Source organism: Protopterus annectens, chromosome 1.part1 (genome assembly GCF_019279795.1).
Source record: "Protopterus annectens isolate FY-2018-M chromosome 1.part1, PAN1.0, whole genome shotgun sequence".
NCBI classification, from domain to species: domain Eukaryota; kingdom Metazoa; phylum Chordata; order Ceratodontiformes; family Protopteridae; genus Protopterus; species Protopterus annectens.
The window spans coordinates 710,910,863-710,938,162 of NC_056726.1; the positions used below are offsets into that span (position 1 = coordinate 710,910,863).

The 27,300-nt window shown below is 46.0% G+C and overlaps 1 protein-coding gene across 1 annotated transcript in view; it reads right to left on the minus strand.

Annotated features, from left to right (window-relative positions):
• LOC122814937 (39S ribosomal protein S30, mitochondrial-like) overlaps positions 1-27,300 on the minus strand; it is a 299,636-nt gene that overhangs the window by 138,546 nt on the left and 133,790 nt on the right. The window contains exon 2 of the mRNA XM_044087201.1: positions 23,394-23,499. Within this exon, the coding sequence (XP_043943136.1) occupies positions 23,394-23,499 (106 nt within the window). The remainder of the gene's footprint in view (positions 1-23,393; positions 23,500-27,300) is intronic.

Consider the following 27,300-nt stretch of genomic DNA (forward strand, 5'->3'; position numbering starts at 1 on the left):
TACAGATTTCCAGATTTCCTCACTTCTTTCTCTGAAAGTGATTAATCACGCATCTGTTTACCCATAATACGCAATTATTTTAAGTCTCAAAGCAATGACCCTTCACACTTTTTTAAAGTCATCTACAAAGGTCTACCTGGTTATCGCACCTACCATGTTCCCACCAGTAAATATTAAATGTGCTTCTTCCAATTCTAGGTTTTAAGCCTGCTGTAAGATATACACACATACTCTGTACTTGCCATCTTTTTACCACATTCATGCTACATTTACATTCAGTTTTTGCCCAGTCATCCTCTTACAACAGATACTTCCAACTACAACCCCCCATATTTTACTCATCACTTCTACACTAAGCATCTACACTATGACTATCCATGACAGCACAACTAAAAAAAAAAAAAACAAAAATCAAAAATCCATTATGCCATCTTCAAATTTCTTATACATCAAACTACCTTCTGTACCATACTCGCTATTCATAATTAGCACTGAAATAAAATCATGGGCTTACTCCTTTCTCAAAATTCAAACTCTACTAAGACTTGTTCACAGCCATTTCTCACCTTAGAGCAACAGTCAAGGAGTACCCCTAATAAATGCAGTGAGTATATTAAATACGCTAGAGCAACTGGATTCCCTTTCCATAACTTACTGCCAGACACTGACATCATCAGCGAATCACGACACCTTAAACCTTCAATTTTATTTTCCATGTTATTCTTACATATTTTATGGATGCTCAGGTACGACTGAATCTAGGTACACAACTACATGAACCCATTTTAAAAATTCAGTATCTCACAACATAACTCCCTAAATGATTATGATTATAACCAGATGTGATACAATTCCTGCTTCAGAAAGCTCCCTCACTTGATCTATGCATCCCAGCCATCATTTTGAAACTGCTCTGTTTTCAAAACATTTAAGTTATGAAACTATTATCACAATCAGCAAAACCACTCAAAAATATTCTTACCTTTGGTGATTAACAATTTTCTTATTCCCTCTATGTATGTCAGAAACAACTGACCAAATAATCACAACCTTATGCAAATATTATTCTGCCCACTCAAACTTTACATCCAGCAATCACAGTCTGATTCAGTCATAATAAACTCACCTCCTAAAAGAACCACCTTCTAACATATCCTCAGCAGTTACCCTGTCCCCTGAAGTGATCACTCGCCAATCAAAAGAAAAACAAATTTAAAATCTGATCTAGATAGTACAAAACGGTTCCCTATAATAAATACCTCTGCTCTACAAGAAGCTGCTGTCTTCCTAACTAACAAGCTGTCTCACTTGCACCATAAACTCTTAACTACCTCCAGAATGTGACAGCTGGGCACGTCTTCAGAGATTCTGCACTGGGCTCCTGGAAAGAGGACTGCAGAAGATTTGATTCTGAAACACATTTTCTGTCAGAATGCCATTCAAGGTCTGCCATAAACCAAAGTACTATGCAATCCTATGTTAGTTTTATGGAACACACACTGTTGGTATCAGGTCCTCTACTCAAAGGCACCCTTTTCCCATTTTTGCCAACATTTAAGTGCCTGAATGCTATACAACCACCAGGAAATGTGCCCCAGTGGATAACTATAGATGTACAAACGTTGAAAATGTATACTGGCAGTAACATTTTAGCAATGACTTATATAGATTAAGAACATGCAATGCTCTCACATGCATCCTAGTTTTGCACATTTCTGTATTGCAACCTGTTTAGTATAATTCTCATTTTCACTGCACCTAATCAAACTTCAAGGATAGCTTTAAGCAGCCTTTATCAAAGTGCATTTCTATCAAGTTGTTGAATTGTTTGCTTACATTAGTCTAAGATGGAACCAGAAATGCAGTTATACAGCACTGCTGACAGTCTCCCTACAGACACATTTAGGATATGGCAGACAGACGGCCTAAGAGAGGAAGCATTAGATGCCTGAACTTTGAAGCTTTTCTTGCACTAATCAAGCATATCCTTGGTAGACTGTTGTATTCTATCAGACAAGTGTGGAAGCAACAGCATCTATGCAAAACCATTTAGCTCCCCCACAAATAAAGCAGAAGACACTAACACTCAATTTATATGCTTATCTATAGCAAATGATTCTCCAGATGGGGGATGGACACAGCTGGAGAAAGAAGAGCAGGGTTCTTCCCTTATGCCACCACACGAACTAGGATGTTTAGAATGTTTGGTCTATAAACACTCCTTGCATAAGAAATCTGGATACTTTTCTGATATTAAGCCATGGAGTTTCCACACTTGACCAGCAAGAGGACTCCACTACTAGATGAACCGGGCTACTCTACTGCCCTAAAGAGATTCTGTAATCTCCTTTTTGAGGATGGAATAAGATTGGTGCCCCCCCCCCCCCCCTGCATCACATATAAACTCTGCCCAAATTAGGATCCATCAGTGAGAAAAAAATGATTGAGAACCTCTGCTCATTATCTTGAGCAGGTTTTATTGTCTTTTCCGAAGATACTTTTCTGGCTTCCATAACACCAAACAGCCTGACATGGTAGACAGTGCTACAGACTTTTGGTCTAGCTTGGCTTTGCCACTAGGAAAGGAAGAAAAATAAGAAGTTATGTACCTACCATAACGTTCCATGTTAGTTGTCTTCTCTCGCCTTCTTTCTTGCTGGATGGGTTCGGAGCCGATCCTCGGCTCCGACTCAGCACTTGCTAAGCTCGAGAGCTAATTTTACCAGCTCGAGGCAACCCTATATCCCATGATGCAAGGCGTGACTACCCCAGATCTCATTTGGTAGCTATGAAAAAACCCTGCCAGTAACCTTCTTCCCAGAAAGGAAGAGGAACTAAATGTGGAAAGAAAACAAAGCAAATAACCACTAGAGACTAGTGACACTTCCTACTGGGGGTCCATAGAAAGAATGAACTGTACCCAGAGAAGAGTACAACTTCAAGGTCTGTCCAGGCTAGGGGGAAGGAGGGAGGGATGCAAGAAAGAAGGCGAGAGAAGACAACTAACATGGAACGTTATGGTAGGTACATAACTTCTTAATGTTAAGTTGTCAAACTCGCCTTCATTCTTGCTGGATGGGACCACGTCCCTAGCACCTCTATCCTGGGTGGCTCAATGGAACAGACTCGAACTGTGGAACCAAACCTAGCCCTGTCCCTGGAGGCCAAGTCCAATTTGTAATGAGAGACAAAGGTGTGAGGAGTGGCCCAAGTGGCTGCCGCACAAATGGGGTCAATAGGTAGCCTATTCTGAAATGCTGTGGAAGTGGCTAGGCGCCTGGTAGAATGTGCGTTTGGTTTCGAGGGCAGTTGCTTGCCCCTAAGGAGATAAACATGAGAAATGATAGAGGACAGCCATCTGGATAAGGTCACCTTGGAGAGCGGAACACCTTTCCTGTTTTCTGCATAAGAAAGAAACAGTTGATTAGATTTTCTGAATTGTTTAGTTCTGTCCAAGTAATATCCGAGTTGGCGATGGACATCCAAACAATGAAGTTTCTGTTCCGCTCTGTCAGAATAATTAGGGAAAAAACCTGGCAATTCAATAGATTGGTTAATATTCGTCTGGGAAGCAACCTTGGGCAAAAAAGATGGATTAGTTCTTAAAGACACTATCTTTGTGGAAAACCAAGTATGGGCGACGGACACAGAGAGCGTGAAGTTCAGACACCCTCCTGGCTGAAGTAACAGCAACCAGAAAAATAGTCTTCCAGGAAAGAAATTTAAATGAGCATGTAGCAGCCGGTTCAAAGGGGGGCAGAATCAAGGATGCCAGCATTAAATTCAGGTCCCATTCCGGAGGGGGATCTTTGACTGGGGGTTTCAGCAGAAAGATCCCTCTAAGAAAGGCTTTGCAAAGCTTGTGAGACATTATGTTTTGATCCGCTAAGCCAACATGAAAATTTGAGATCGCTGCCAGCTGAACCTTAACTGTCGAGGAAGAAGAACCCGATTGAAAAATCTCAGCTAGGAAGTCCCAAGACTGAGTGCACTGGAGCAGTAAAGGGATCTATGTCCCTAGACTTTGCCCAGAAGGAAAAACGCTGCCATTTACTAGCATAAATCCTTCTGGTAGAGGACTTTTAGAGAAGCTACTATGATATCTCACACGGGATTAGAAATCATAGGAAGCCTGGCTAAGGAAGGAAGTGGAGCAACCAAGCAGTGAGGTTGAGAGAATGAATGGCCTGGTGCAGATGACCCGAATAGTGGGTCAGAAGATCTGGAATTGGATCCAGATGCCAAGGCTGAACCAAGAGATGATGATGTAGGGACGAAAACCAAATTTGTCGAGGCCAGTAAGGGGTAATGAGAATCAATTTGGCTCTCAAGACGGTAGCTTTCTGAATCACTTGAGGTATCAGCGGGAATGGAGGAAAGGTATAAAGAAGTCCCCGGGGCCAATCCTGGGTTAGAGCGTCTCTGGGGGGATGGCCTGGTAGTGGAAAGAGGGAGAAGTAGTCTGGGCATTTGCTGTTTTGGGGTGTAGCAAAAAGGTCGCAGCAAGGGACGCCCCACTTCTGAAAAATCCCGTCCACTACTGATTGTTTGAGAGACCACTCATGTGGCATGAGAATAGCTCTGCTCAGTCTGTCCGCTAAGAGGTTGGATTTCCCGGGGATATGCGTTGCTATCAGAAACCGATGAGAGGAGACTGCCCATTGCCAAAGTCTGAGAGCTTCTCGACACAGTGGATAGGACTTGGTCCCGCCCTGTTTGTTGATATACCAGACTACGGACATGTTGTCCGTCTGAACTGCAATAGTCCCTAAAGGAAGAAAGTCACTGAGGGCTTGCAACGTTAAAAGCACCGCTCTCATCTCTAGGACATTTATGTGCAGATGGTATTCTATGGGTTGCCAAGTCCCATGGACCATCCTGCCCTGATAATGCCCCCCCACCCGATCAGAGAGGCATCCGAAGTGACTGTGGCAACCGGAACTGGGGGAACAAACAGTCGGCCCTGATGGAGTTGTGGAAAAGACATCCACTAGGTTAGGTGACTCTTGCAAGATTGCATCACGAAGATCTCGTGGCGCATGGGAAGCTGCTGGAATGACCACTGTGAACAACATCCACTGCAGAAGACGCATGTGGAAGCGAGCTAAAGGAAGCAGTACGATGGCCGCAGCCATAAGACCTAGCACCTTCAGGACAAATCTGGCCCTGAGTAGTATGATCTGAACATACTTTTGGATGTCCAGAATTCTTTGGTTTGTGAGCCTTGCTGACATCCCGACAGTGTCTAATTGTGCGCCTATAAAGGTAATAGATTGGCAAGGAGATAATGAAGATTCTTCGAAGTTTATAGAGATCCCTAACTGGTTGCAGATGTGAAGAGTGTAGTCCCTGGCCTTGAGAAGTTGATGCCTGGTGGTGGCAGAGAGGAGCCAGTCATCTAGGTACAGAAACACCTGGAATCCTTGACGTCTCAGGTGAGCCGTGACCACTGCCATGCATTTGGTAAACACTCTGGGGGCTGTAGTGAGACCAAAGGGCAGGGCTCTGAATTGAAAATGACTGGTCCCCAGCCGAAAGCGGAGAAACCTTCTGGAGCGCCTGTGAATTTTTATGTGATAGTACGCATCCTGAAGGTCTATTGAGCACATCCAGTTGTCCTTGCCCAAAAAGGGTAGAATGGACTGAACCGTGACCATCCGGAACCTTGCCTTCTTGACAAACTTGTTTAGTCTGCTGAGGTCTAAAATTGGTCTCCAATCTCCTGTCTTTTTGGGAACCAAAAAGAATCTTGAGTAGATTACGGATCCTACCTGGTCTGCTGGCACTAGTTGGATGGCTCTTTTTGCTAGGAGCTTTGATACCTCCAGCTTTGCCAACTCCCTTAAACCGGGTGAAACGTCCGGGAGGGATTGATGAGGAGCAGGATATCTCACGAAAGGGATATTGTAACCCTCGGATATGATCGACTGTACCCATTTGTCTTGAGAAAGGGAACGCCAGGCTGTTGGGTACAGTGACAATCGTCCCCAGACTGCCTCCAAGGGTGGACAGTCGGGCAACACCTCAGGGGTGCTGGAAGGGCTTATCAGAGAGAGGCTCTCTGCTGCCCCGATTCTGCAGACCCCCTCTGCCCCTAGGGCGGCGTCTATTGTTATTACCCCCTCTGCCTCTGGGGGTAAACTGACCACGTGCATCCGGCGTGACTCCGAGATTTACGGAACCACATTTTCCCTCCCTTTTGACCTTTGGGATAGGGTCTTGAAGGGGTGGAGAAATGCACTCCTACGGCAGAAAGAGTCTTGCCATCCTGCTCACACCTGGTCAATGTGTCCTTCACCTGAGGCCCGAACAAAGCCGAACCATCGAAGGGAGTATTAGTGAAGGACGCCTTAAAGGGGTCCGTGAAATTATAAAGCCGCATCCAGGACTGACGCCCAAGTGCCACTCCTGTGCCTGCGGCTCTACTCGCCCCATCGGCTGCATAAGAAATGAGCCGCATGGAGGATTTAGTTATAGAATTTAGGATTCCAAGCTGTGAGGCAATCTTTTCTTGAACCCCAGCAGCTGACCGATCCTGAACTACCTCACCTAGTTCCTTGAGAATGTCTCTCTGAAGCCGGGTAAAGTGACAGAGATAGTTCAGCGAGTGCATGGCGAAGGTCGCTGAAGAAAACATCCGCTTACCATACCTATCCGTGGTCCTAGAGTCCTTGATAGGAGGATGGACAGGTACAGAAGGATCGGCAAGTTCTTTCTTGGTGGCAGCCGCCACCACCATGGCATCAACAGGGACACTCTTGGTGAGAAACTGTTTGTCTGAGGGGGCCGTGATGAATTTAGAAGGCCTCCTGGGGACTGGTTCCACAGAATCCGGGGCTGCCCACGCCTTTCGAGCCACCACTTGCATGAGCGGGTCGAAAGGCGGAGACACCCAGGAGGTGGAGGGTCAAGATCCAAAAGCCTCCAGGTATACTGGACTCATCCTCGGAGGGGTTAATGGAAGGCCAGTTCCCCCTCTGCTTAAGGAGTTCCAGGATGTCTGAAAAGGAGACATCCTCAGAGGGGGACCGTGGGGAACCCTCAGACTCATCTAAGTCGGTATCTGATGTCATAGACTCGGGGGAGTCTGTGTGCTTCCTCTTGCACGTCCTCTTACGCAGGGGTTCTCCGGAAGGATCAGGAGAAACCACGGAAGAGGAAGTTCTTCCCAATGGGGAAACCTGGGGCGATGGATCTCTGGGTCCGGGAGCAAGAGAATGGGAAGAGACATCAACAGGCACCGAAGAGGGAGGAGCTAATGGAATTGACCGTTGACTCAGGTCCGGGGCTAGAACACTCCTCATCACCTCAAAGGCTCCCCTCCCAGGGAGGCCAGAAGACTCCCGCTCCGAAGAGACAGGAATCCCCGGTCCCACCAAAAGAGAAGGCTCCGAGGCCGATGTCGGTGCCGAGCTCACCAATGCTGAAGCTCCAAGAGGGAGAGCGGGGTCGGACAAGGGTCCGATGCTACTCGCCCCCTTGGAGCCGACAAGGGAGACCGGACGACTGGATCCCTCCAAGGAAGGTCTCATGGAGGAAATCGGAGTCGAAGACGACAGAGCCGACAGGGGAAGTATCGGCTCTGGCGCACCCATGGTCAACGTTCCGAGAAGCTCCGGCTCCGAACTCTGAAGGAGAGTCGGAGGAGGAATTTCAGGGGGATGAGGGATAGCGGTCGTCTGCTGAGATGGGCTATGGAGCATCTGGGCCAGTGCCTGTGACTTCAGCAGTCCCTCTCCAAGTCATGGTCTGACAGCCTGGAAGACCTTGAAGATCGGCTCCGATGGCTCCGCTCCGAAAGTAGAAAGCCGAGCGAATCGACTCCAGGGAAGGGGACTGAGATCTCTTCTTGGAAAGAGCCATCGAAGCCGAAGACCCTTCGGTTCCAGATGGAGCCGACAGCTTATCGGCACCAGTCCTGGTCAAGGATACGTCGGCTCCGGTCGGAATCGACATAGGTGCAAGTGTATCGGAGGCCAGGCGGCACCGATACCACCACCTCGGAGATAGAAAGATCGGCTCCAGCCTGAGCTGATCTAGACTCCGAAGGAGTCAGAGCCACCGCCGAAGGCTTAGGAGCCACAGCCTGGGCTTTAGGTGGCTTAGAGGGCTTTGCCGACCCAGTCTTGGTCAGGGAACCCTCTGGCTTCAACAAGCCACGTAGAATTAATTTGTTTCTACGTTCCTGCAGGACTCTCTGGCTGAAGGAGTGACAAATAGCACAGGAGTCCTGCAGGTGTAAAGGCCACAGGCAGTACACACAAGAAGTGTGACCGTCTGTCAGAGGCATTTTCTGACAGCACGAGTCACACTTCTTGAAGCCTGAGACCTTTACTTCTTTTGACATGGTATGCCAACACAAAACACACACACACACACACACACACACACCAGTCACACACACACACACACACACACACACACACACACACACACACACACACACACCAGTCACACACACACACACACACACACACACACACACACACACACACACACACACCAGTCTCACACACACACACACACACACACACCAGTCTCACACACACACACACACACACACACACACACACAGTCACACACACACACACACACACACACACACACACACACACACACACACACCAGTCACACACACACACACACACACACACACACACACACACACACCAGTCACACACACACACACACCAGTCACACACACACACACACACACACACACACACACACCAGTCACACACACACACACACACACACACACACACACACACACACACACCAGTCACACACACACACCAGTCACACACACACACACACACCAGTCACACACACACACACACACACACACACACACACACACACACACACACACAGTCACACACACACACACACACACACACACACACACACACACACACACACAGTCACACACACACACACACACACACACACACACCAGTCACACACACACACACACACACACACACACCAGTCACACACACACACACACACACACACACACACACCAGTCACACACACACACCAGTCACACACACACACCAGTCACACACACACACCAGTCACACACACACACCAGTCACACACACACACCAGTCACACACACACACCAGTCACACACACACACACACCAGTCACACACACACACACACACACCAGTCACACACACACACACACCAGTCACACACACACACACACACCAGTCACACACACACACACACCAGTCACACACACACACACACACACACACACACACCAGTCACACACACACACACACCAGTCACACACACACACACCAGTCACACAGTTAACTAATAAAAAGGGAGAAAAAGTACAGTTTTGTACCTACCATAAATGTAGATGTCCGATAGATATGCAACTGCAGTCATAACATATGGGTTGTCCTGCCTCAGGCAGCCCTCTGTCGGCTGGATTCCAAAGTCTGGGTCCGACGTCGGCTGATGTCGCATTTCTCTCGGGCGGCTGGAGTATATAAGCATCAGCCGACGCCATCTTCTTCAGTGTTTCTTGCCCCAGATGCCAGGTGCCCTCCAAGGAAGGCTGTAATCAAATTGGAAGACAAAAATAGGTTTCCAGACAACAAATAAGCAATAAACAGATACACCATAACAGATATCCCCAGCTAAGGATAACAGGAAGAGGAGTGGACCCAAGGCATAGAGGGGATGGAGGGAGGGAAAACCCGACTGCAGTTGCATATCTATCGGACATCTACATTTATGGTAGGTACAAAACTGTACTATGTCCTTCAAGAATGCAACTGTAGTCATAAAGTACAGTTTTGTACCTACCATAAATGTAGATGTTCGAAGATCCACATTACTGCAGTCCTTACACTTGGGTAGTCCGCTGTCCTCGGTCGGCCCGAATATCAAAGTATAAGGCTGACGTCGGTCAAGGCGCATTTGACTGACATCAGGACGTCAGGGTACAAATGCGCATGACCGACGTCATATCCTCAGTCTTTTCTTGCCCCAGATGTCAGAAGACCCTAAAAATAAAGGTCAAAACCAAAAGACAGCAAACAACCAACCAACCACCCTTGCACTAATTATATGTACAATATATACAATATACACAATATGTACAACCCAACCCACACAACCACCTCTAACTACAGAGGGGAAGGAGGGAGGGTAAATTGGACTGCAGCAATGTGGATCTTGAACATCTACATTTATGGTAGGTACAAAACTGTACTATGTTCTTCATCTCACATTGCTGCAGTCCTTACACTTGGGTAGAATCCCAAAGCAGAGGTAAGGGAGGATGGCTAAACTACAAGGAAGCAGGAGCTGCCAAAATGCCCTGCAAAACAGCAGTGGCAAAACCAGCCCTGGATTTAGAGTAAAGTGGCAGGTGATAATGCCTAGAAAAAGTATGCACTGAACTCCAAGTAGCTGCCTCCAAAATATCCTTGGTTGCCACTCCCCTCAAAAAAGCTGTTGAAGTGGCAGTAGCCCTAGTGGAATGAGGCCTAATCCCAGCTGGAATCTCCTTGCCATGATGGGAATAACAGAAAGCAATGCAAAACCCAATCCACTTAGAAATAGTTTGTTTTGACACAGGCTTGCCCTGAGAACTCAAAGCAAAAGAAACAAACAACTGCTGAGACTGCCTGAACCCTTTAGTTCTGTCCAAATAATAACGCAACTGCCTGTGTACATCTAAAGTGTGCAAAATCTTTTCCCCTTTATTTTGGGGATTTGCATAAAAAGTAGGCAAATGAATAGTTTGGTTTAAAGCCACACTAGGAACCACCTTAGGCATAAAGGAAGGATTAGTACGTAATGATACCCTATCCTTATGGAAAATCAAGAAAGGCTCAACTGCCATAAGGGCCTGCAATTCAGAAACCCTTCTTGCAGAGGTAATGGCCAACAAAAAGCAGTCTTCCATGACAAATATTTCAACTCAGAAGTAGCTGCAGGCTCAAAAGGTTGTAGAGTGAGTTTCTCCAACACAAAATTGAGATCCCAAGCAGGAGTAGGAGCTCTTCGTGGGGGTCTTATATTCTTTGCCCCTCTAAGAAATTGCTTGAACAAAGGATGAGAAAACAATGGTGGGTCGCAATCATAGTGAGCCGAAATTGCTGCAGCATGAACTTTAATAGAAGAGAAAGACAAATCTTTGTCTAGTAACTCAGTAAGATATTGAAGAGCCACACACAAATTAGGCTCAGAAACATCAAAATCTTTTGCTGCACTCCAAAATAAAAATCTCTTCCATTTGTCTGCGTACACTTTCCTTGTACTAGGCCTTCTAGCTTCCAAAATAACATTCAAAACTTGCTGAGGAAGTGGAGGCCCACTATGGTTCAAAACAGAATATGCCAGGCTGTTAGGTGCAGAGAGTGAAGCTTGACATTGAGCAAATGGCTGTCCTCCTGTGACAACAGGTGTGGAATCGAAGGCAAAGGCCATGGAGGCTTCTGTACCAGACTTCTCAGTAATGGGTACCAGTGCTGTCGAGGCCAATCTGGAGCTATTAAAATCATCCTTGGCTTGTCCTGTCTGACCTTTAGAAGTACCTTCGGGAGGAGAGGCAGAGGTGGAAAGGCATACACATGAAGATTGCTCCAATTGAAAGAAAGAGCATCCACTCTCCAAGCTGTGGGATGAAACCTTTTTGTGCAAAACTTTGGCAGCTGATGGTTTAGTGGAGAAGCGAACAGATCTATGTCTGGAGTTCCCCATGACACTGTCAATTTCTGAAATACATGAGGATCCAATTTCCACTCGTGGGGATCCATAATTCGTCTGCTCAACACATCTGCTAAGGAGTTCTGTGCTCCTGGCAGAAACCTTGCCTGAAGATTGAGCTGTAAACTGAGAGCAGTCTCCCACAAAATCATTGCTTGCCTGCATAGAGGATAAGAATCGTTCCCCCTTGCTTGTTGATGTACCACATGACAGTTGTGTTGTCTGTTAGAATCAACACCTGCCCTGGAAGAAGTAATTCCCTGAAAGCTATTAATGCAAACTGGACTGCTAACATCTCCTTCATGTTGATATGTAGATGTTGTAGTCTGGCAGGCCACTTGTCTTGTATCCACTTTCCATTTAGATGAGCTCCCTAAGCTTTGTCTGAGGCATCTGTCGTTAAAATCTGACTCACCTCTGGCCGGGTCACAGAGAGTCCCTTGTTTAGGTGACATTCCTGAGCCCACCACAAAAATTCCTTTTGAATGCAAGGTATTATTTGAATGACAGTGTCCAGATCCTGGCAGTGCTGTGTCCATACATTTTTGAGATACCATTGTAGCTTCCTCATATGCAGTTTGGCATTGGGAAGCACCAGAATACAAGATGCCATGAACCCTAAGGCTTGAAGGACTGTCCTTGCAGTCAGCCCGGACTGATGAGATAGTTGATGGAAGTAAAGGGATAGACTCTTTTGTTTGTCCGGGGTTAAAAAGGCCATCTGGGATGCTGTATTCAGTCTCACACCCAGAAAGCACATGTCCTGAGAGGGTACTAGACTGGACTTTATTTCGCTCACAGAATACCCTAGGCATCTTAGCACTGCTATCACATATTCCAAATGATGAAGAAGCTCTTCCCTTCCTTGAGCCAGAATCAGGCAGTCGTCCAAATAAGGATAGATCTGTATTCCTTTTAGCCTGAAGAAAGCTATCACTGGAGCCAGAACTTTCGTGAACACTCTGGGCAGTAGATAAGCCAAAGGGCAATGCAGAGAACTGATAGTGAGAAGTCCCAGCTCGAAAACGCAGATACTTCCTGCAACTTAGTCTGATAGGAACATGAAGGTAAGCCTCCTTGAGATCCAAAGTTACCATTCAATGATCTTTGCCCAGCAGAGGTAAAAGCTGCTGCAACGTCAACATTTTGAACTTGGGAATGTCCAGATAAGTGTTGAGGATAGATAAATCCAAAATTGGTCTCCACGTGTTCCCCTTCTTTGGTACTAGGAACAGGCGAGAATAAAATCCTAGGCCCACTTCTGGCATAGGGACTGGCTGTATGGCCCCTATTTGGAGCAACAGAGAAACTTGCTTGTGAGCCTCTATTCTTTGTTGAGGAGGAACGTCTGGCATGCCTTTGAAAGGAGGCAAGGTATGGAAATAAAACCTGTAGCCGTGGTGTATGATATCCAATACCCATCTGTCTTGGGTAATTAACTCCAATTTTCTTTGAAAAGTGCCAACCTTCCTCCCAAAGGTGCTGCCAGACGAGAAGGCTCTGGCAGCTGAAAAGGTAGGTCATTGGGTCTGTTTACGAAAGGACTGACTCCTGCCCTCACCCGAAGACTGTGCAGGAGAAATCCCTGTTCTAGGCCTGAAAGAGCCCTGAGCTCTGCCCCTACCACGTCTAGATCTACCCCTAGACTGGGAATCATAAGAAGGATACGTCCACCCCTTAGTAGGCCAATTTCTACTAAACTTTGGAGGCTGGACCTGTAAAAAATCTTTAACAGTCTGCATAGACTTAGCCTTGTCTTCCATTTTCTTTAAAACTGCCTCAACAGGAGAACCAAACAACACGTCAGATTGCAAAGGAGCATCTAAAATCCTTGTTTTAACATGGTCAGACAAATTCTGATCCCTCAGCCAGGCGTGCCTACGAAGAACTGATCCAGTGGCAGCCACCCTAGACGAGGCCTGTACAGCATCAAAACCACATTGCAAAGAATGCTTACCCACCTGTTCAGAAACATGTACTAAATCTTGCAACTCTTTACAATCAACACCTTCTGCCAGAGCATCAACCTTAGACTTCAATTGTGAAAGGAGATAGTTTTGGTATTTCAACATGTGAAACTGGCAATTCAAAGCCCTCATAGCAAGAGTGGAAGAAGTATAAACTTTCTTTCCCCATCTATCCAAGGCCCTGGCCTCTTTGTCTGCAGGAACCGGATTCTTTACAACAGAAGCCTTAACACCTTTAGGCCCCTGGCTAACAGTTTCTGGGTCTGCCCTAGGACTTTTAAAAAGAAACTTATGATCTTCAGGCACCCTGTAATACCTATCCGGTTTAACAGGAGCAGGAGGCAAAGAATCAGGATTAAGAGAAGCCTCTGTAAAAACATCTTCCACTACATCCAAATCAGGAGGTATAGCCAAAGGCCTATGCTGGGGTAAAAACAAAAATTCCCTAAGCCTTTTCCTGGAATCAGAGAAGTCCTGACCTTCCCACTTAAAATGCTCCCTCATGGAATGAAGAGTTTCTGAAAAAGAAAAATCCTCAGGAGGAGAAGCAGAAGGAGAAGAATCATCCACATCAGAATCAGAATAAGGAGAGTACTCCTGCAAGTCTTCAGCCGAAGACTCAGAAACATCTGAAGCCTGCTCAAAACTCCCTAGCTCAGGCTCCACCCTAGGTCTCTTATCAGGAGGGGGCATAGAACCCCTAATCAAAGTAATCAAATCTCCTGCCATTTTAAGCATATGCTTCTTGGGCACAGTCCCTGAAGAACTAGGGGTAACACCAACTGAAGCTAAACCTGGCCTGCCCCTGGGAGAAGCCTTGGAAACAGAAGGAGAGGGCCTAACCACCCTAGGCAGGGAGGGGAGTATAGTAACCTGAGAAGCCCCATCAGCCTGGCCTGCCTCCTGAGAGGCCACATCCTGCAACAACAAAGTCTCTCCCTGGGAACCCAAAGAAACCTCCGGTGGAACCACCGGCTCCACCGACACCTCTAAAGAACAGACGTCCGGTACTGATGGTTCCTCTAGCCTAGGTTTAACAGCTTTGTCCTTGCGCTTCTTCGAAGAAGCGCGCGTCGGAGCATCAGACGGCATTTTATAATTGCACCGCTTCCCGAAGACTAACCTGGCACAATCTAATCTCCTCTTAATAGTGCGCTTATTGAATCTAGCACAAGAGCGACACCCAACAACGTCGTGCTCAGGCCCTAAACAAGGAATACACAAAGTATGGTAGTCTCTATGCGGTATCTGTTTCCCACAAGAAATACAATTATTCACTTTTTCTGACATCCAGTAAACCACTGAGGCAAGAAAAAACTAAAATATTCCCCAACGGGGTACTTAGCCAACTCTGATTCGGTCTGAAACTCCGAAAACGAACAATTTCAGAACGCCAACCGGCACTTGCAACGCTGCTTCTGCATCGGACCATGCGGCAAAAAAGACTGAGGATATGACGTCGGTCATGCGCATTTGTACCCTGACGTCCTGATGTCAGTCAAATGCGCCTTGACCGACGTCAGCCTTATACTTTGATATTCGGGCCGACCGAGGACAGCGGACTACCCAAGTGTAAGGACTGCAGCAATGTGAGATGAAGAACATCATATGGGTAGAATACCAAAGCTTAGCTGGGGGAGGTGGTATGCTCTAAGAAAGGGATGGTGTAGCTATCAGTCCCTGCAGGACTGCCGAAGCAAAGCCTGCTCTGGATCTGGAATATAGAGGGAGGTTGTAGTGCTTGGAAAATGTATGCACGGAGCTCCATGTAGCAGCTTCTAGAATGTCTTTTGTAGGCACCCCTCTTAAAAAGGCTGTAGAGGTGGCTGTAGCTCTGGTGGAGTGTGGTCTGACATTGGCTGGCACACTCTTTCCATGGAAGGAATAACAGAATCTGATGCAATGTCCAATCCATTTTGAAATTGTCTGTTTAGAAATTGCTTTTCCTTGTACTGCAGGGGCGTAAGCTACAAAAAGCTGGTCAGACTTCCTACTGGTCTTGGTTCTGTCTAGGTAGTAGTGAAGTTGTCTGTGTATGTCCAAGGTATGCAACAGTCTTTCCCCTTTGTTCTCAGGATTAGGAAAGAAAGTAGGCAGGTGAATTGCTTGATTTAAGGCAACCCTAGATACCACTTTTGGCAGAAAGGTAGGGTTGGTTCGTAAGGAGACCCTGTCTCTGTGAAAGGTTATGAACGGTGTTATTGCCATTAAGGCCTGTAATTCCAAAACCCTTCTTGCTGAGGTAATGGCCAACAGGAAAGCTGTCTTCCAGGAAAGAAATTGTAAATCCACAGAAGCTGCTGGCTCGAAGGGAGGTAAAGTCAATTTTTCTAGGACAAAATTGAGGTCCCAAGCTGCTACTGGTGCCTTTCTTGGGGGTTTTATATTCTTGATTCCTCTAAGAAATTGCCTTAAAGGATGTGAAAACACAGGTGGGTCAGTGTTGTATCTAGCTGAGATAGCTGAAGCATGAATTTTTATGGAAGAGAATGAAAGTCCTTTATGCAGCATATCTGCCAAGTATTCCAGGATGAGAGGAATGCTCAAAAATGAGGCATCATGACCCTTGTTGGTATTCCAAATGCTGAATCTCTTCCATTTGGCTGAGTAAACTTTTCTGGTGGATGGTCTGCGGGCTTCTGTTAGTATCCGTTGAACTTCCTTGGAGAGAGGTAAATCAAGGTTATTTATGGGATTTCCCAAGCTGTTAGCTGTAGCGTCTGGATGTTGGGATGAACTGTCCTAAAGTTGTGTTGAGTCAGAAGTTGGGGCCATTGTGGAAGGGCCCACGTTTTGTTGCGACATATGCTCCGTAGTAGTGGGTACCAGTGTTGTCTTGGCCAGTCTGGAGCTATTAGGAACCCCTTCGGCTTGTCTGCTTTGATCTTTAATAACACTGTGGTCATCAGTGGCAGAGGTGGAAATGCACAAATTATCAGGGTGCTCCAGTTGAATGAGAGGGCATCTATTTTCCATGCTTGTGGATGATACGTCCTTGAGCAGAACTTTTGTAAGTGATGATTGAGGTGGGAGGCAAATAGGTTTACGTCCGGCCTGCCCCATGTCGAGGTGAGTCGTAGGAAGATGTCTGGATGTAGCCTCCATTCGTGGGGATCTAGGAAATTCCTGCTTAGACTGTCCGCCAGAACATTGTCTTTGCCTGGAACAAACTGGGATTGTAATTGTATGTTTAGGCCCAGTGATTTTTCCCAAAGATTCATTGTCAGTCTGCAAAGGGGGTAAGAATGAGTGCCCCCCTGCTTGTTTATGTACCACATCACTGTGGTGTTGTCTGTCCGTATTAATAGGTGGCCTTGTTGAAGTTGTTGCCCAAAGGCCTCGATGGCATGCATTACTGCTAACATTTCTTTTTGATTGATATGCAGATGTGTTTCCTTTGGAGACCATTGTCCTTGAATACATCTGCCTTCCATGTGTGCCCCCCCCCCCCCACCCACCCAAGGTCTGAGGCGTCTGTGGTCATGGTCTGTGTTATCTGAGGTTTTTTGAATGACATACCTATGTTTGACTGGCTTGCTGAGGCCCACCATAGAAATTCCTTTTGAAGACATGGAATGAGTGGGATATTTGCTTCTAGGATGTTGCTGTGTTGAGACCATAAGCTTTTTAATTACCATTGAAGCTTTCTCATGTGTAGTCTTGCTAGTGGAACCAGGAGGATGCAGGATGCCATGTAACCCAGGGCCTGTAGGAAACTCCTTGCAGTCATCTGGGTGAGCTTTGCTAAACTTTTGAAGTAATGGGTTAACTTCTTTTGCTTGTCTTCTGTCAGGTAAGCCATTTGAGAGGCTGTGTCTAGTTTGGCTCCTAAGAAGGTTATTTGCTGGGATGGCTGAAGTCTTGACTTTTGAAAGTTGACTGTGTATCCCAGAGCCTGTAGCAAGTGTATGACATAATTCAAGTTTTTTGTCAAAGTTAGTTTGTTGTCCGCTTGTATGAGGCAATCGTCCAGGTACGGGTAGATTTGAATCCCCTGGAGCCTGCAATGAGCAATTACTGATGCCAGGAATTTCGTGAATACTCTGGGTGCAGTAGATAAGCCAAATGGCAATGCTGAGAATTGATAATGCTCTGGCCCTGCAAGAAATCTGAGGTATCTTCTGCAGCTGTGTCTGATAGGGACATGCAGGTATGCCTCCTTGAGGTCCAGAGTAATCAGCCAAGACCCCTTGCCCAGCATGGGAAGGAGTTGCTGTAGAGTCAGCATTTTGAACTTTGGTACTATGAGGAAAGTGTTTAAAGCGGACAAGTCCAGTATTGGTCTCCATTGACTTTCTTTTCTTGGAACAAGGAACAGCCTTGAATAAACCCCTGGCCTTGTTCTTGTTGTGGAACTTTTTCTATTGCTTTGATCTGTGCAAGCAGAGAAATTTGCTTTATAGACTCTGCCCTCTGATTTTGTGGAAGGTTTGGCATGCCTTGTTTTCTTGGCAAAGTGTGGAAGTGGAACCTGTAACCGTGGTCTATAATGTCCAAAATCCATTTGTCTGTTGTCAGTTTGTGCCAATTTTTTGAAAACAGAGATAACTTTCCGCCCAAAGGAGCCTCTGTTTGCTCCTTGGTTAGCGGAACTATTGGAAAGTCATTGAGATTGCCCCTGCGGGGCAGGAGAAACCCCTGTGCCACTTCTTTGGTTTGTTGGTTGCCATTGTCGTCCCCTGTAGGATCCTCTGTATTGGCCTCTTCCTCGGCCACGCCTGTTTTTGCCCCTTTGTGATCTTTCAGGATTAGGAAAGGACCAGTTTTTAGAAGGCCAGTTCCTGCTGAATCTGGGCGGCTGAACCTGAAGGAAATCTTTTACTGTCTGAACTGACTTGGCTTTTTCCTCAATGGACTTTAACACATCTTTAGCATTAGCACCAAAAAGCTTGTTCTTTTCCAAGGGTGCGTCAAGAAGTTTTGCCTTAACATGATCTGGTAAGGGTTGTTCTTTCAACCATACATGTCTACGAATGACCGCCCCTGTCATAGCTGCCCTACATGAAGCCTCCAATGCATCACATCCACACTGTAGAAAGTGATTGCTAACCTGTTGAGCATTATGCACAGTCTCCTGCAAAGACTTCCTATCTAAGGGTTCAGGGGAGGCCAATGTTTTCTGTAAATCATCTAACAGGAAATCCTGATATTGAAACATGTGAAAGAGACAATTGAGAGCTCTCATAAATAAAGTAGTAGAGGTGTAAACCTTCTTCCCCATTCTCTCTAAGGACCTTGCTTCCCTGTTAGAAGGCAAAGGATTTTTGGAGGTGGTAGCTGAAACCCCTTTAGGCCCCTGGGAAATAGTTTCCAAATCAACAGCATGGGCCTTAAAGAAATGAGAATGGGTTTCTGGAACCCTATAGTATCTGTCAGGCTTGGCAGGGGCAGGAGGAAGAGTATCAGGGGTGACACTGGAGTCAGAATACAAATCATCCAAAACATCAAGCACAGGAGGTATAGCTAAGGGTCTGTGCTGGGGCTTTTTAAGGAAGGTTCGAAGGCGCTTCCTGGAATCAGAATATTCCTGGCCTTGCCACTTGAAATGCTCCCTCATGGAATGCAGAACTTCCCCAAAAGAAATATCCTCAGGAGGGAGGCTGAGGGAATGGAGTCCTCTGCATCTGAATCCTCATAGGTCTGGAAGGGCTCTTCCTGGCTTGGAGTGAACAGAGTCCTCAGAATCTTCATCTGAAGGAAGAGGGTCAGAGGGTTCAACCCTGGGCCTTTTGTCAGGAGGAGGCTGGGATCCTCTCTCAGGATGGGCCTGGGAACCTCTGATCAGGGAAATTAAATCTGCTGCCATAGACATGATTTGTGTTTCAGGAGTAGGCTGAGGTAAGGTTTTAGCAGTAAGATGCTTGGACTTGCTGGCTGCCTTAGCACGTGTGTAGGCCTTGATAGACATGGACATGGGAGACCTAGCTGCTCCACGTGCAGGAGTGACCTTATCAACAGCAATGGTCTCTGGCATTTTCTCGGTTTCGGTATCCGGAGGAAAATCAATAACTGGCGGAGTGGCCTCCGGAATCGGAGGTATCGGTAAAGCGGTGTCTTCGGTTCGGAGCGGTGGAATAACCGACTGGGAACCGGGGCACTCGCGGTTAGTTTTGTCGTGGTGTCGGTGGAAGACGCGGGCCGAGGATGTCGGTCCCGGTCTTTTCGTTTCTTAGGAGTCTGCGTTGTCGGTTGTTCCGACGGCATTGTACAATGAAATTTGTCGCCGAAGAAGTCTTCTGCGAACTCCGCCCGGCGCCTGAGAGTGCGCTTATTGAAGCGAGCACAGGCGACATAGGCCGAGACGTCGTGGTCTGGGCCAAGGCAAGGGAGGCAGTAAGAGTGGAAATCCTTATGAGGCATTTGTTTACCACAAGACAAACAATTATTTACTTTTTCAGTAATTTCTGACATCGGCTGAGGCAAGAAAAGGTCCCCAACGGGGTACTTAGCTTTTTTGATGACTTCGGTTTTGAGGAATACAGGAGCTGACCGACCGGCACTTGCGAACTGCTTCTGCTTCGGGCACCACACGGCAAGAAAGACTGAAGAAAATGGCGTCGGCTGATGCTTATATACTCCAGCCGCCCTGACTGAGAGAAATGCGACATCAGCCTACGTCGGACCCAGACTTTGGAATCTGGCCGACAGAGGGCTGCCTGAGGCAGGATAACCCATATGTTATGACTGCAGTTGCATTCTTGAAGGACATCTGACTAAGACACACAGACTTCCTGACAGAAAAATAATGGAAGGGAGGAAAAACAATCCCTAATACAAATTTGACAGGTAATATAGGGCAATATAGGTAGGCACTAGTTTACTCTAACTGTTAAGAAAAGGAAATAAGGGAAATGGAAATTTTCCTGACTGACTTAGTACAAATATACTAAATTTTACCTGAGCTGGTAAAAGGAGACCTCTTCGCGAAGCGGCAAACGAGATCTGGGGTAGTCGCGCCTTGCATCGTGGGATATAGGGTTGCCTCGAGCTGGTAAAATTAGCTCTCGAGCTTAGCAAGTGCCGAGTCGGAGCCGAGGATCGGCTCCGAACCCATCCAGCAAGAATGAAGGCGAGTTTGACAACTTAACATTGATGGTTCACTGACTGGGACAGACTAAACTTCAAGGTCAAAGGTGAGGGAGATGGGTGGACGACAAGTCAAGATACTTGCCACGGGGGGAAAATAGTGGGGTTAAACATCCTGAGTTGTTTGGTACATCAGTTAATCTATTACAGCGGGAGTTAGCACCTTAAACTGCAAAAACAGCAAGGCTTTGGTAAGTCAATTTACCAATAACAATAAACGAGTTATCCCTTGCATGTATGCATATGGTTGAGAGAATTATAATTATCAGTAAGATAACTGGCGGACCTAAGTCCTTTCCAACAGACACCAGGTGGATTGCTGCTGGAAATCTGTTAAGCAGACAAAATGCACGTGCAAAGGTGCTAGCAGGGCTGTTGCGAACAGCACTGGTGTCAGCTATACTGGCATCTAATGGCACAGAATCTCTTATACATCATCAGGAAAGAAAGCTGCTGATCTTACCAGTGTCTGACACCCTTAACAGGCTGTCTTCTGGCAGTGGTTTACTTATCACAGACAAATCCTGGAAACTACGTAGAGCACAGGCTGCAGCATAACCCTGCCCCAGAATCTTAGCAATATGGTTCCATAAGCTGACAGAACTGTCTGCTGCTCAGTAACCACCAAAGTGTTTTCTCCAGGTTTACTTTAAGTTGGAGCAATTACATGACCAAAGAAAGAGCAGCTCTTTTCCAGAGAGAGATTTTCATGTAGTTGCTAGGTCAGTATAGAGATCTTTAATGATTTTAGGCATTTCAGACCACAACAAGAGGACTATTTTTCACCGAATCTTAATTCTTTTTTTTTTTTTGTCATGCCCATTTCCAGTGAGGGCAAACACCAGGGCTTAACCTCATACCCTTGAACATTAAAAACTGCTAGGCACAAGGTGGTTAAAAACAGAGCAAAGACTAAAAACTATTTGCCAATCAAAAAATCTGCTTAGCTAAAAAGGGCAGGTACTATTGTAAGCAACTCTTATGCTAATGCTTTAGTATAGCTTGAAGAACTTATAGCTGCTGATACAGCTTTTAGAGGACTTATTTTGGATTTTTTTTGGGGGGGTGGGGGGTCTGCATCCAAAAGTCTAAGAAATACAAGAGTTTAAGGATTCTGTAAGCAGCAGTAAAAAAAACCTGACTTCTGTCCACCTGAACGGTCATGTTGTGCATTTCTTTGGCTCCTAGAAACTGCTCCACCAATCATAAACTGTAAAATTGTTGATGCAGCAGCTGTAAAATCGGTGTTCTCCATTTTTCCAAAATCTTACAGAACTAGTATATACCTCACATAACAGAAAAACAAGACGGGAGTAGGCAGATGCATAGCTCTCAACCTTCCATCTCCAAAATGAGGAACACTCACATTCATAACGTGGAACAAATGGGCAAAATGTGGAACACATTCTAATGGCTTACTAACCACTTCAACTAGGAAGGTCATAGGATGGTTAAAATATGCTGGTTTTACTTACAAAGAAGATCCTTTAATGAATTAATATGATTGATCCTTTAATGAATTAATATGATTAATTTCTATTTACCATGGATTTCACTTAAAAAAAAAAAATCCTAACACTGAATGTGTCACAGACTCTTTCAATGTGGAACTTCGAGGAACATGAACTTTTTAAGACCCCAAATGAGGTATGTTCCTCGTAATGAGGTACACTTGAGAAGTATGGGCAGATGCCCCTGGAGAAGGAAGACCTGCTAGGAAAAAAAGGGTCTGGTATGATAGAAATTTCCTGAACCTGAATTTGAGGCTCAAAAAATAAGTGAGGCATGGAGTCTGATGTTTACTTCAGAGGAATATTTTCAACTGAGCTGTAAGAAGGCTTCATCATCCATCTCTTCTCTTTTTCCTTTAATTTCCTTTCTAATAAGATTTTGTACTACAATTGGAGGATTAATTCCTTAAACACTAAACCCTTGCTGACATAAGCTAGTGACACTTCCCTGCAAAACAGGGTGCTTTAACAGGGAATAAACAGCTATCTAGATTCAGCATCAAATTCCTTCAAAGCAGCCTGGGGCCATCAAATGCAAGTGCCTTAGTGGTAGGATCTGGTAACCTGGAAAAGTTCTATGAGCCAAGTGATCTTAATGACTGCAGCATCTTCAATGGTTACTTTTAATACTGCATAACCAAGAATGTGGAGAGTACAACTCTCACAGTACCCACCTGTTGTAAGTAAAACAGTATACTAAGACTGCTAACTCCCTCTTCAAATCAAAAGCTCAGCCCAACTGTAATCTGCTTAAGATCTAATCTGAAACGCACCACAGTTGCATCTGCCTAGAATGCTTGATACTCTTCAAATACTTTACAGTTTCCTTAGTGTTACATATTTCTGTAGCATACACTGCTGAACTACCACCACCTAGCTGTCCTGTTCTTCCCAACGGATAGCTGTGCTTTGCCCACACAACTTTTTGCTATGATGACTGCATTACTACTCATCTCACAAGATCATGCAAATACTTCCTTTGGGACCTTCTGTACAATGGTATTTATTTTAAGATTCACTGATGCGTTCAGTAGCTAATAGAACACTACTTCTTAATACAAGTAAAATCACTATCAAAAAATTATTACCAATAAAAATATGATTGTCGTACTGTCTCTTGAAAAGTGGCAATCTATCTGGCTCAAGTTTGATGACTGGAACTTCTGCAGGAACTTTATAATCCAGAGGAACAAACTGGAAAAAAAAGTTTTAGATTTGTAAGGTTCTGCAAAGTTTTTAAAACTGTAGATTACCAAACTATCATGAATTCCAGGCTTCCTACAATAAACAAGCATTTTTCTATCTATGCAAGCATTTCAAAGTTATGTTTAGTGGACAATAGTACACAATAAGAAGTTATGTACCTACCATAACGTTCCATGTTAGTTGTCTTCTTCTCGCCTTCTTTCTTGCTGGATGGGTTCGGAGCCAATCCTCGGCTCTGACTCTGCCTTCTACTAAAGCTCGAGAGCTATTTACTGGCTCGAGGCCTCCCCATATCCCACAATGCTAGGCGTCAGATACCCAGATCTCATTTGGCAGAGCTAACAGTGGAAAAAAAAATTAAGGACACCTGTGCAAACTACAAGGTTTACCTACAGCACTAAAAACAGAGGACGTCGTAACCTAGATAAAACTCAGCTAGAGGGAGAAGGCCTCAAAAGGGGTTCTTCTCTGTCTGTCCAGGCTAGGGGGATGGAGGGTGGGACGCAAGAAAGAAGGCGAGAAGAAGACCACCAACATGAAACGTTATGGTAGATACATAACTTCTTAAAGTTGTCTATCTTGCCTTCATTCTTGCTGGATGGGACAGCGTCCCTAGCACCTTAGCCCTGGGTGGCTCATCGGAACAGACTCTTGACCACAGTGGAACCAAAATCAGCTCGACTCCTGGAGACCATATCCAACTTATAATGTGAAATGAAAGTATGAGGAGTAGCCCATGTGGCTGCAGCACAAATAGATTCCATTGATAGTCTTGCTTGAAAAGCTACTGATGTAGCTAACGCTCTGGTGGAATGAGCTTTTGGTTTTGTAGGGAGTTCTTTATGCCTCAATTGATAAATCAAAGTGATAATATAGGCCAACCACCTCAGCATAGGATAGGAAGAGTTGGTCCGATTTTCTTGTTTGTTTAGTCCTATCCAAATAAAAACGTAATTGCCTGTGAACGTCTAATTGGTGTAACTTTTGTTCAGCTCTGTTCAAATAGTTTGGAAAAAAGACCGGTAGATCAATAGCCTGATTCAGATTTGTCTCAGAAAGCATTTTGGGCAGAATGGAGGGATTAGTCCTGAGTGAAACTCTATCCTTGTGAAACAAGATACGGAGGACTAATACAGAGGGCTTGAAGTTCCAACACTCTCCTAGCTGAGGTGATTGCTACTAAGAAGAGCGTCTTCCAGGAGAGTAATTTTAAGGAACAGGAGGCCACAGGTTCAAAGGGAGGGAGAATCAAGGAAGTTAATATCAGGTTTAAATCCCACGGAGGCGGGAGATCTCTAACCAGGGGCCTAAGTAAAATAGTCCCTTTAAGAAAGGCCTTACAAAGTTTGTGGGACATGATGCTGGTTTCTGACAGGCTAGCGTGGAAATTAGCGATATCAGCCAACTAGACCCTAATGGTGGCAGACGAGGAACCTGCTCAAAAAATTTCTGCTAAAAAATCTAGAAAGTGATGGACAGGGTCTGTAAAGGTGTCTATATTTCTAGCCTCCGCCCAGAAAGAGAAACGTTTCCACTTACTAGCATAAGTCTTCCTGGTAGCCGATTTGTGCGAAGAAAGGATGATTTCACGCACTGGCTGAGAAATATGTGGAAGCCTGGCTAAGGTTGGAAGTGGAGCAACCAAGCTATGAGGTTTTGAGACTGAAGGGATTGGTGCAGCCTGCCCGACTGATGGACCAAGAGGTCTGGCACTGGGTCCAGATTCCAAGGCTGCTCCAGCAGGTGACTATGTAGGAATGGGAACCAAATTTGTCAAGGCCAGTAAAGGGCAATGAGGATCATCCTGGATCCCAATGCGATCGCTTTCTGAATTAGTTTGGGAATTAAGGGAAAGGGTGGGAATGCATACAGAAGAACCCGGGGGCCAATCATGAACTAGAGCGTCTCTGGGGGAGTGGCCGGGGAGGGGGAAGAGAGTGAAGAAATCGTCGCACTTGCTGTTGAGAGGGGTTGCGAAAAGGTCGCAGCAAGGTTGACCCCATCTGCGGAAAATTTTGGCCGCTACTAACTCATTGAGAGACCACTCGTGAGGCATGAGAATAGCTCTGCTTAGCCAGTCCGCTATGACGTTGGACTTCCCGGGGATGTGCGTTGCTATCAGAAACCGTTGAGAGGAGATCGCCCACTGCCAGAGTCTGAGTGCTTCTCGACATAAGGGATAGGACCTGGTTCCGCCCTGCTTGTTGATGTACCACACTACAGACATACTGTCTCTGTCTGAACTGCAATAGTCCCGGTGGGTAGAGAGTCCTGAAGAGCTTGCAACGCTAAAAGTACCACTCATCTCCAAGACGTTTATGTGCAGGTGGTACTCTAGAGGTTGCCAAGTGCCCTGGACAGTCCTGCCCTGAAAATGCCCCCCACCCGATCAGGGAGGCATCCATTGTCATCGTGGCAACAGGAGGAGGAAGAACAACGGTCTGCCTTGAGAGGAGACCATCCACCAAGACAGGTGGTCTTTGCATGATTGGGTGATTATTATGTTGAGAGACATCGGAAGCTGTTGAAAAGGCCATTGGGTAAAAGGAATCCACTGAAGAACCCGTATGTGAAAACGAGCCAGGGGAATTAATGTGATTGCTGCTGCCATGAGACCCAAGGTTTTCAGTACAAATCTGGCCTGAATTCTCTTGCACTGTAGTAAGGTCTGGACATGTCAGCGAATGTCTGATACTCTTTCTAAGGGAAGTTTTGCCGACAACTCTCTTGTATTTAATCTTGTGCCTATAAAGGTTATAGATTGACAAGGCGACAATGCAGACCTTTCGAAGTTTATAGAGATACCTAGCTCGGAGCAAGTTTGGATGTATAATCCCTGGCTCTTACTAGCTGATGCCTGGTGGAAGCAGTCAGGAGCCAGTAGTCTAGATATGGAAACACCTGGAATCCTCGCAGTCTCAGGTGAGCTGTAACCACTGCCATGCATTTGGTGAACATCCTGGGGGCTGTGGTGAGACCAAAGGGCAGGGCTCTGAATTGACAGTGACTGGCTCCCAGCCGAAGCGGAGAAACCTTCTGGAGCATCTGTCCATTTTGATATGGTAGTACGCATCCTGAAGGTCTATGGAGCACATCCAAAAGGGTAGAATTGACTGAAGCATGACCACCCGGAACTTCGTTCTTTGAACAGATTTGTTTAACCTGCTGAGATCCAAAATGGGTCTCCAGTCCCCTGTTTTTTTGGTACCAAAAAGAACTTGGGAGTAAATCCCGGATCCTTGCTGGTCTGCTGGGACTGGCTGGATGGCCCTTTTTTCTAGCAGTTTTGAAATTTCTAGTACTGCTTGATCCCTTAGACCGGGTGGAACATCTGGAAGGGACCCGTTTGTTTGTACAGGGGTGTGGACAAAGGGGATTTTGTAACCCTCGGATATGATAGACCGTACCCATTTGTCTTGTGTGAGGAGTTGCCAGGTTTCTGGGTACAGTGACAATCTTCCCCCGACTGCCTCCAAAGGTGGACAGTCGGGCAGCCCCTCAGAGGTGCTGAAAGGGTTTGTCAGAGAAAAATTCTCTGCTACCCTGATTTTGCAGACCCCCTTTGCCCCTCGGGCGGCATCTATTATTGTTCCCTCCTCTGCCCCTGGAGGGAAACTTGCCTCGTATGTCAGGCACGACTTCCCTGGGGTTTCCGAAACCACATTTTTCCACTCTTCTGACCTTTAGGGTATGGTCTAGAGGGAGTAGAAAAACAGACTCGCACGGCAGAGAGAGTCTTGCCTTCCTGCTCACACCTGGTAAGGGTATCCTTCACCTGTGGTCCAGAGG